Below are 11967 nucleotides of genomic sequence, written 5' to 3'. Positions count from 1 at the left end.
CTATAATTATCATTATTATTATCATTATTATTATCATTATTATTAATATTGTTATTGTCACTATTATTATTATTATTTCACCGAGGTCGATGCAATTGACTCACTCCTTTACCCAAAATTGCATCCCTTGTGGCAAAATTTGGAACTATAATAATAATAATAATAATTATTATTATTATTATTATTATTATTATCACTATTATTATTATCATATGTGATATGAAGTAGTCGTGCGTGCTTCTATTGACTGACACCATTAATGCATTATTTTCGATTGACACTACATAGAAATATATCAATAGAGATTTTCTAACGAGAGGAGATAAGAGTTTATTTATTTGCAATTATTGTTCCTTGTGTGGAATAAAAATGTACACATTAGCAAAGAAAAATGTTCGCTTCCACCTATCATGTACAATATAATTGCTACAGCTTTAAAAAAAAAATACGCCCCCTCAAAACAATTCTAACAAAGACATTCACGTCTTTGGAGACTGTAGACAACAAAAATATAACTAATTTAACTCCACAAAGAAATGTAGTTATTTCACGAGAAAAAAATAATGATTTTATGATAGAAAATACAAAAATTAAAATAGACATTCGTTGTGATAAGCTAAACAATAACAAGAACAAGAATATCAATAACAATACAGAGTCAAAGGAGCTCTCCTTTTGGCAAACGACAACTACACAACCACATCCACACATGCAAACACACACACATACACACGCACGCACGCGCACACTCATAACCATCCCCGCTTAGAGTCGTCTCACCAAGAAATGGAATGAATGCGAAATTGACAAAAACAAACAAACATACAAAAACAGAATAACCCTTTCTAAACTTCCATTTTTAACGAACTAAATCGGGTGTGTCTTAGGAATTATATGGTGGTGAAAAAGTCTGACTGGAAGTATTGCGTAATAAAGACAAGTGCATCAGTACTTTAGTCTCATATCTTGAAGGATATCGAATATATTTTCGTGCCCGCAAGAGAAACCGTAGTCAAGTTCAGTTAAATTTGAGAATATTATTTCCTTGAATAATTGAGGAAGTTCTTATAGATGAGTTATATTCAAACTCGGGGACAAGTCGGTGCCTTATATTCTTATCCAGAAACTCATAGACCATGACAACGGGGAGTGATGCTAGCCCTTAGATGGCTAGTATTGTGATGTAGGAAGTGAAGGCAGCAACAGTCGAGGCGACCAACGCTATATGCACCCTGCTGGAATATATACGAATATACAATGTCCTATTAGCTATGAAGACCATGGAGGAATTCTAGAAATATAACATGCCATGGATGCAGCAAAATTAGGCCAGTGGTGTCTGTATGCGTCTATATGCGTGCGAGTGTGTATGTGTGAGAGTGTATATGTATATAGTAATTGAATCCCAAATGATATTTTTAACTATAACTTGATTTTTAAAATTCTAGAAAAAGCAATGACATTTTCTTGGGAAACAATGAAAACGTGCCCATGTCGCCATTACATGACTGACACCGGTAAAGGAATAAGAAGACAGACACACACACACACACACACACACACACACACACACACACACACACACACACACATATATATACATATATATAAGTGTATGTAAATGTGTATATACATGCATATATGTACATATATACATGCATGTATGTATATGTATACATATATATATATATATATATATATATATATATATATATATATATATATATATACAAATTTATTCACGTGAGTGTGTGTTTACATTAGGTATGTGTTTCATAAAGGAAGTAATTATTATGTTGACAATACAAACGAGCAAGCTGCAATATGAAAGCTATTGATTTCATTTTCTTAAGGACTTAAGATGAAACGATTCCAATATTGAGTTCCATCCATTGAAAACCTGAAAGAAAACACCACCGCATTGGAGAATACACGCTCTTTGGCTTACGGTTATACAATCCTCTGTTTGATGAGTGGGCGAGTCATCGAGAACAAGTTCTATGAGTTCATAGCAAAATGCGATCAGTGAGTTAACCATAATATTTTAACAATAAATTGAAACCACATGATAATCACAGCTTTTAGATTGGCGTTTGAATACGACCCTGAGGTGGATGCAAAGTGTGTATTAACCATTGCTTAAAAGAGATATGTGACAAAACATGAATCATTGCACTCACCTTCGGGGAACGCGGGATCTTCGTAACTTTTGAAAGGAAATTCCTCGTAGTCGATATATCGTCCCCCGGTAGTAGCGCAAAGCATATGGAATATGCAGCACCAGAAAATTACCAACAAGTGTCGCATATCTGGAAACGAAGAAAAAAAGATTAAAAAAAATAATAACGACATTGCTTAATTGTGGTGTTCTGCTTCAGTAATGCCTGAAGCTTTGAAGACATTAATTTGCGTGTTATAATCATTTCAATTTTTTAGAATAGAAATTCAGCGAAAACCTTAAGTGGCACTGATGTTAAATGTTCAGGAGTATTTTAATTAGGATGTATAGTAGACTTAAAATTTGATAAAAAATGTATTGAAATGCATAAAAAGTAGCGGGCCTTTTCGTTAGCAACCCAACGGGAACCGGCTCTGGCTCTGAGTACAAATGTCTTGTTTTTATAAGTTTTGAATTAAGATCTTCCACCAAACCTTAATCACAATTTATGTTCCTAACACTAGCTTAATGATAACTAAGTTATTCTGCTAATTTTTTTGTTATATTTAAAGTAATTGAAAGAAACACAGAACATCTCAGCAGAAATACAGTAACGAAAGGGTTAAAAAAAAGGGAAGTTCTTGTATGTCAAAAGACTGTTTACGTTGATAAAATATTATTACTAAAATAGTTTCAAATAGGAAATATTGAACACATCAACGCTATGCTAGAAATCACAAAAAGAGGACAAGCAATTCCAGCACCAACCGGGAACCCTATTAATTCAATGTCGAGGTCACTTAATGATTTGTCTTCATACTCCAATGAAGTGAAGATACACGTTTAGGCTATTATATTGGTAATCCCTTTTAGGACCACTACTTGCCCTCTATTTCTGCAGATACTAATCATATCTGATTTGCAATTTGCCTTGAATATGTATCGTTAATTAGGTCTGACAAGATCGATTCATGTTTGTTGCTTTCACCAGTTGTTATTATCCACAACTCCCATGGCTAACTGCATTGTTTTCACAACAACAAAATAAACAAAAGAGAGAAATGAAAGAGATGTTATTGAGTTAAATTCCCTTGTTTATCACAATTTATATTTTACACAGTCTACAAGGTGCTTTTATCTATTAATTGCGATTTTAATCTCACTTAATCGAACTGCTTCGAACTAAGCTGGTACACGCATTGTGACGCCCTACTATACATACATACATACATACATACATACATACATACATACATACATAAGGCGGCGAGCTGGCAGAAACGTTAGCACGCCGGGCGAAATGCTTAGCAGTATTTCGTCTGCCGCTACGTTGAGTTCAAATTCTGCCGGGGTCGACTTTGCCTTTCATCCTTTCGTGGTCGATAAATTAAGTACCAGTTACGCACTGGGGTCGATATAATCCACTTAATCCGTTTGTCTGTCTTTGTTTGTCCCCTCTATGTGTAGCCCCTTGTGGGTAGTAAAGAAACAACACACACACACACACACACACACACACACACACACACACACACACATATACACACACGCACATATATACACATTTGTGTTTGTTTGTGTATATATACGTGTGTGTATGTGTTTGTGTGTCAGTACACACTTAAGCACATATAAGCTTATCAGCCTATTTAGAAAGAATCATTTTCCTTTTGTCCACCTTTTATCAAAAGTTGTTTACTTATATTGCAAAACTAAATCATAAGCAACGAGACAAACATTACTTATTGTGAAGATTACCAGAAAGAACCGTCTCAAACTGCATACAGACGCTGCAAAAAATCTAGGACATCTGCAGAATTATGATTTGTAAATAATCTTTTTTTTTTTATTTCTCGTTAATGCACTCAACATTAAAATGAAGATTTGTTGCCATCATTTCATCAGAATGGTCAAGAGATTCATTTTCTTTTATCTCTAAATTTAAAAGAGTGTTAGCAGCATTTCTAATATATATATATATATATTTTTATATTTAGTTTATTCACTTCGAATATCTCTTAAAATTTGCATGCAAACTTATTTTGAAATGGATTAAAAAAAAAAAATTGTTTTAGTGTTATTTTTCTGTTCTCTATTTTGGTATTTTCAGATTTCTATTTTAAGCTCAATTGTCTTGAGTAACGTAAAAATAAAGAGAACACTTGTCATCTTCCCGCAAAGGAAATACTTTTTATCCACTACACAATGAGAACTATAGTTACAGCATTATAAAAACACGGATTTTAAACGTTTCATTAACTCTCCCATACCTAATAATAATGATATTAATGTATCGCTATGTACGTATATAGTCAACAATCTTTACTTCTATTAATCCCATCGCTTAGCAACTCAAAAACCAGTGTCCTTTAAAGGCAAGTTTCATTCGTGTAATAAACTAGCTCAACAGTGAACCAAAGGCAAATACACAGAATATTCGAAATGGAAAGTATAGATCAAAGGAAATGAAAACGAAAGGTGGTTGTATAATCTTTTGTACTCTAGGTACAAGGCCCGATTTTTTTTTCTTTTTGTTTGTGGGGGGCAGTCGATTAGGTCTACTCCAGTATGTAATTCATCGACCCCGAAAGAATGAAAAGCAAAGGCGACCTCGGCGTAATTTGAACTCAGAACGTAAAGATAGACGAAATACCGTTAAGCATTTCGCCCACCGTGCTAACGTGTCTGCCAGCTCGCCGCCTTCAGATAAAGTATAATAAAGAGATAAGAATTCCCATCAGGAATCTGTTGCGCATTGCACAACGTGCAGAAAATTAGCAAACAAAATTTCTTATATAGACAACCGATCAGACTATGACAACTGGAAAGCATTTCATGATAGTTCTGAAACAATCTCTTGAATTAAACAGGAAGTTAAAACAGGATATATAAATACCTGAACGTGTCACCATACATAAATGATATAACTGATTTACGAAACGTTTAAGAATTTACAACTTTTATATACCCCTTATATATGTTTCTGTTAATTTTTGCATTTATGTTGTTGTGGAGATACACGACGTTTCAATAATGCACAAACGCTTTGTATGAGGCTTCAAATTCAAGTCATTTCGTCGCCATTAGTGTGTTGATCGATAGATCGTGTTTCTATATTCTAATTAACTCCAACTCGGCCCTGCTGTAGCAAACTCGTTATGAACGAACTAGAACGCATTTATTTATTGTAGAAATGTCTTACCATGAACTAAATTACTCAATATTTCTAGGTAAAATATGAATTTGTGAGAGATTTAACTTCCATTTCCTGAAGAGCAGACGACAACATAAAGTTTACTTCCTTGGCAGACACCTGGTGACACCTGTCATCCACCACCCTCATTATTAAATACCACATGTGTCATTTGCTGCTCTTGTACACCATAAATGACATGTATCATTCGTTGGTTATATGTTGGGCCCTGGGCTTATTAAATCTGTCAGCAAAATGTGTGTTACTTAACTGCGATGAACATATTTCACTGTCATTTGATTTGCGTTATTATTTCAGATTTTACGGCATTGAATTGCTTTGTTTTCCTCACTACAGATTTGATGCTCACATATTTCCACTCTGGCATATACCTTCATCCAAATTTCTGTGTATCAAAGGTGCATAAGGACGTGTGTAGGAATTTGTGTGTGTACGTGTGTGTGTGTTTCTTAATTATAAGTGACAGAAGCAGTGTTACTACCAAAATGTAATCTTTATATTCAACTCACCGTGGATACCACCTTTGCGTTATTGCGATCCTCTCATATAGGCGCTTCGTGCATCTCAAGACTAATAACTCTAACAACACAGTATTCGCTGTTCTAACAAGACATCCACATTTAGTTGGATATAAAGATTAGCTTTTGGTACGAATGCAACTTCCGTCGCTAAAGTTTAATTTTTAATAAACTTGCTGGCTATTTGCCTCATCAGTGACTGAAGAAATGTTGATTTTCTATGTATCGTAATAGCGAGATTTGATTGATATGCGGTAATCGGACATCTCCCACTGACGATTTCCAGGAGAATGAAATCATATGATTTTGAAGTTCCGGCGTCTATGACGTACCGTTTTCGTCTCGAACAATCTATTTCTGTGCATTTACGCAGTTGTCCCTAGTTTTTCTCTTTCCTTTTGTTCTTTGAAGAGATATTCACATTGGCAGAACAATTGACCTCTATAATGACACGCAAATTTTTCTTGTCTTTCCCAAACAACCATGTCCGCCTGACACGGTTGCTGTTGGTAGAAGGTGCGTTGGTAAGGTTCCACTAATATTCCTTGTGATGTTTATGAATAAGATTTCTTTATAGTCATGTCGGGACAGTCTTTCCTTTTCGAATGACATTATATAGTGTTTTAGGGTCAACGTCACTTTCCATTGAAAATAATTACCCTAATTTCATTTTGGTGTGGTTTCTGATAGCATGTGTGATGTCTTCCTTAGGCACATGGCATAATCGACATTTGCGTTGCATCTTTGTTGCAGTGACTCTTTTATCCAATAGATGTTTTGTAGCAATCACCAACTTTTGGATTCCAAACACATCACATACAGCGTGCGATGTCATGTTGTGGTGAAGAACCGATAAAATTTCCAGTACATGTCGATATTAGTGAAATCTTGAAGTCTTCAGGAAACATATCAATGCTACTTTTCTATACTTTTTTGGCATGATGTACGTTTCATATCTATATCTCAGTTGAGGTATGGTACTCCAGTTCTTTTGGAGTTGTAAAGGAGTTCGTCAGGAAGTGACACTTCCTGACGAGCTCACAGACTACACATAGGCTGTTGTTTACGTCACTTTCAGTTTTAGGCTCTTGTATTTGTCTTTACTGTAATTTAGCAGAAGTTGTCAGAGATTTTGTACGGCTTTCGAAAGAAGTCTGCTCTGATCTCAAACGCCAACTTTTTTCATCTCACCATAAAGCCTGACAATATCACTGTTTCTGAGGAAGATTCCAGTTGATGTCAGTATTATGCTGGTTTTAATGTCTACAGAGTGAATTTCCTCTGCAGCTTCTATATCCAAATTACAAATTTACATTTATAGCAATAATTGGTGCACTTTGGTCTGTGAGTAAATGCCAAACAGAAAGTTAGACAAGCTAGGGCGGCGAGCTGGCAGAAACGTTAGCACACCGGGCAAAATGCTTAACGGTATTTCGACTGCCGCTACGTTCTGAGTTCAAATTCCGCCGAGGTCGACTTTGCATTTCATCCTTTCAGGGTCGATTAAATAAGTGCCAGTTACGCACTGGGCCTCGATATAATCGACTTAATCCGTTTGTCTATCCTTGTTTGTCCCCTGTATGTTGAGCCCCTTGTGAGCAATAAAGAAATAAGAAATTTAGATAAGCTGGGGCTTTTTCAGAAAAAAAAAATATCAACGAACTGTAAGTGGAACAATAAAATTATGCAAGACATTTCTCAAGTTTAAAATGTGACAGTATTTTCGTTATGTACATTCTAGCATGTGTATATCTGTTAGAAATCAACCCCTTCCTTAGAAAAATAATTTAAATAAAACCATGCATACATACATATCTATATGTATGTATAAACATGTGTGTATATGCGTGCGTGTGTGTGTGCTTGTGTGCTTGTGTAGATGTTTATGATTGATCTTTAGTTTCTGTGCGTGTGAACTAACTTGTTGCTACAGGTTGTAATGGATCTTGTGACTAACGTTTGGCTGTGTTACCATAACTCTCTGCTAAAGTTCTTTAAACCTGCCTTCAACAAACTGTGTTTACCAAACGGTCTATCACAATTTATTTCAACCGCCGCCCACGCCGCTACTTTTACTATTTCAAACAATTCAACCCTATCTACACACTCTCACTCATTTTCTGTTTGTCTGTCTCTCTCTCTTTGTCTCTCTTTGTCTCTCTCTCTCACTATTTTTCATTTCTATCTCTTTTATTTTGTTTTGTTTCCACATATTTTCTCCTTCCTTGCTTTCACTAAAATATTTCTTCCAATTACACTATTTCTTGGTTTCTCCAATTCTCTCTCTCTCTTTCTCTCTCACTATATCTATCTATCTATCTATCTATCTATCTATCTATCTATATAAATAAATAAATAAATAAATGGATAGAGAGATAGATAGATATATAAATGGATAGATAGATATATAAATGGATAGAGAGATGGGTAGATACATAGATAGCTATCTAGCTGGCCAGGTAGGCAGTTAGCTAGCTGCTTAGCTAGCTAGTTATCTGTCTATCTATCTATATGTCTATTGATCGATCGATCTAGCTATTAAGCCATCTCTGCCATTACCCTTCTGTTATGACCCTGTCTTTTATTGCAAATATTCTCATCCTTTTTCTCTCTCCCTCTATCCAATCCTTCACTTCATTCAAGTCCCGCTGTATACTTTCTTTACATTTTCTCAGCGCAGCGTCTCTGCTATTTTAGTAACAATCTTCACACACATCGAACTACACACACTCACACTACATTGATATATGCAGATATTCATATATTTTCTTTTTTTACTTGCGACCATGCTGGAGCACCGCCCGACGCCAGGGCTTATTCTTTGTGAGCCTAGTACTTATTCTGAGGGTCTCTTTTCCTGAACCACACGGTGACGGGGACGTAACACCACAGCATCGGTTGCCAAGCGATGCTGGGGGGGGGGGGGGCAAACACACACACACACAAATATATATATATATATATATATGCACACACGCACACAAATATATAAATATATATAAATATATACAACGAGCTTCTTTTAGTTTCCATCTACCAAATCCATTCACATCTTTGGATATCCTTGTTGCTTATATATATATATATATAAATTTATTTAAATTGATGTGCACACAAAATTGTACGATTAACAACCTTACATGTGAGAATGTTGCTACGTTGATAACAGATACAATATTTTTACCAACTTTTGGAATAGATCTATAAATACAAAGATATATATATATATATATATATATATATGAGAGAGAGAGTTTTTACTTGTTTGTCATTTGAGTGCGGCCATGCTGGAGCACCGAACGAATCGACTCCAGGAAAGCTAATTCTTTGTAACTTTAGTACTTATTCTGTCGGTACCCTTTGACAAGCCGTGAAGTTATGGAGACGTAAACACACGAACATCGGTTGTCACGCGATGTAGGAGGGACACACACACACACACACAAACACACAGACACACACATATATATATATGCGACTGGCTGCTTTCAGTATCCATCTACCAGATCCATTCACAAGTATTCAGTCGGCCCGAGGCTATAGTAGAAGAGACATGCTCAAGGTGTCACCCAGTGGGACTGAACACAGAACCATGTGGTTAGGAAGCATGCTTCTTACCACACAGCCACTCCTGCGCCCATATATATGAATATATATATGTGTGTGTGTATATATATATATATAATTGTATTACGAAATCTATTTATTTCTGATTATTTATTCTTTTCCTTATAACTCCTGTGTCTCTCTCACTTATGCCCATCTCCCGTTCTTTCACTTTAAGTCTCTTTCTTTCACTCTCCCGCCTTCTCTTTCTTTCTCTCTCATGCACACACACACACACACACACACACACACACACACACACACAAATACACGAATGAATAGTCACACGAACACACGAACACTCACACACATACACACGCTTACTCTTACTTCATTCTCCGAAAATAGTTAAGGAATGTACCGCTGAGAGTCCGCCTGTTTGCACATTCCAGACATAAGACAAGAATGTAACTGAAGAATTCACACAATGTCTTAAAGCCCCGGTACCCGCTGCCCACCCGACTCCTACAGAAGGCTGCCATACTCTGCTTTAGCTTTATAAACGATCCACTTGTTGACTTTTCAGTATTTTGTTGTTGCTGCATATGTTGTTTTTGTAATGTTGTTTTCGTTGTTGCTGCTGTGATTTTGGAAATGGTTGCGATGACGACGATAATGTTCATGATGATGATGTTTTTGGTGGTGATGGTGGTAGAGGTATAGATGGTAGGAACAGGTAGCGTTAGTGCCAGTTTTTTTTTATTATTTACTGTTATAAAAGTATTTTATTGTTTTTTATCATTCTTTTATCTTCTACGTTTTTCACTCATTAGAGTGCGGCCATCCTGGGGCATCGCCTTGAATTTCTAGTCGAAAGAATGGACCCCAGTACTTACTAAATTTATATATATATATATATATATATATATATATATATATATATATCTTGTAAAGCCTGATACTTATTCTATCGTTTGCCGAACTACTATCTTATGGGGACGTAAACCTATCAACACCGGTTGTCAAGCGATGATTGAGGACAAACACCCATACGCACACACATATTCATGTATATATATTCATATATATGTACGACGGGCTTCGTTTAGTTTCCGTCTAATAAATCCAATCAGAAGTCTTTAGTGGAGTCGGGGCTTCAGTGGAAGATATTTACCCAAGGCGACACGCTGTGTGATTGAACTCGGTACCATGTGGTTGGGAAGCAAACTTCTTAACGCGGTTACACGTTTAATAGTTGTTATAATACGTTCGGTAATATTTCAAGTCGACGTCATTGCGATTGTTGTTTTCCTGTTGATGGCTGTGATGATGGCCGTGGTGTTGATGGAAGCAACCGAGTCTCTGGTGCTTATCTGGTGATGGTGATATTCTTGTATTCGTTTTGCGTTTCATTGTTGTTATTGGTGGTGGTGGTGGTAGTAGTAATAGTAGTCGTAGTTGTGTTGGCGACGGCGGTGTTATTGTGCTTTTTGTAAGGGAACTGTTCCATCGTTAGAGCCATGTCAGCTCAGGAAGACAAGATCCTTCGATGGAAAATATGCCAACCCTCACATCACGTTTTGTTAGTAAATCAGCGCTCCAAGTCTGTCTATTCGACGGTTTCAGATCCCAAACGGGATTTTTTTTTTCTTTGCTTCTTTCAGTCCGTGAAAGGATGTTGCTATGTCCTCGCTTGACCGTCCCTCAGTTCTGATGAGAACGAAGATTTGGTGGATCTCTTCATTTAGGGTCCTCTCAAAAGCATTTTTTCTTCCAGTCTGTGAAAAGGTGCCCCTCAGTTCTGATGAGAACGAAGATTTGGTGGATCCCTTTCATTGAGGGTCTTCTCAAAAGCCTTTTTTTTTCCTTTGCTTCTAGTCTGTGAAAAGGTATCACTCAGTTCTGGTGAGAGCGAAGATTTGAGGGATCCCTTTATTGAGTGTCTTCTCAAAGGCTTCTTTTTTAGTCTATGAAAAGATGTCCCTCAGTTCTGTTGAGAACGAAGATTTGAGGGATCCCTTTCATTGACAATCTTTACAAAAGCTTTGTTTTTCTGTCTGTGAAAAGCTGTCCCTTAGTTCTGATGAGAACGGAGATATGAGGGATCCCTTTTATTGACAGTATTCTCAAAGCGCAAACTATCCAATTCCAAGAAATGAGAGAGTGAATGCTCTGAAAAATATATGCTAAACCTAGATCATTACAATGACGAAGACTGCAGTTATGATGACAGCGATCTATACGAAGACGATTACAAAATACGAAGACGACGACCATCACGAAGATGGTGATGATAATAATAACGATGATGATGTTTAGCTCCAGGACAATCTACATTAAACAGACAAACGATCAAAGTAATCAAAGTGCTCACGCTGTCAGCATCTGGTTTCAAACAGAAAGGCCATCAGAACGCCATTATAGATTCTACATTTCTTCACTTACGGTCGTAGTATTTCATACAGGGACGTTTGGCTGCTATATTTAACAAATCGACGATCGATTACATAGATAATCTCACAATGTTGCAG

General features: G+C 36.4%; 1 protein-coding gene across 7 annotated transcripts in view; it reads right to left on the bottom strand.

Annotated features, from left to right (window-relative positions):
• Positions 1 to 11967, bottom strand: part of LOC106884362 (uncharacterized) — a 458610-nt gene that overhangs the window by 48292 nt on the left and 398351 nt on the right. For all 7 annotated transcript variants that reach the window (XM_089353025.1, XM_089353024.1, XM_052968142.2 and 4 more), the window contains exon 2: positions 2181 to 2309. In XM_089353025.1, coding sequence (XP_089209151.1) covers positions 2181 to 2307 — 127 coding nt within the window. In that variant the 5' untranslated portion in view covers positions 2308 to 2309. The remainder of the gene's footprint in view (positions 1 to 2180; positions 2310 to 11967) is intronic.

The sequence above is a fragment of the Octopus bimaculoides genome, chromosome 5 (assembly GCF_046866305.1).
Source record: "Octopus bimaculoides isolate indiv1 chromosome 5, ASM4686630v1, whole genome shotgun sequence".
NCBI classification, from domain to species: domain Eukaryota; kingdom Metazoa; phylum Mollusca; class Cephalopoda; order Octopoda; family Octopodidae; genus Octopus; species Octopus bimaculoides.
The sequence above is the reverse complement of the archived record's forward strand: the minus strand, read 5'-3'. Positions and strand labels throughout refer to the sequence as shown.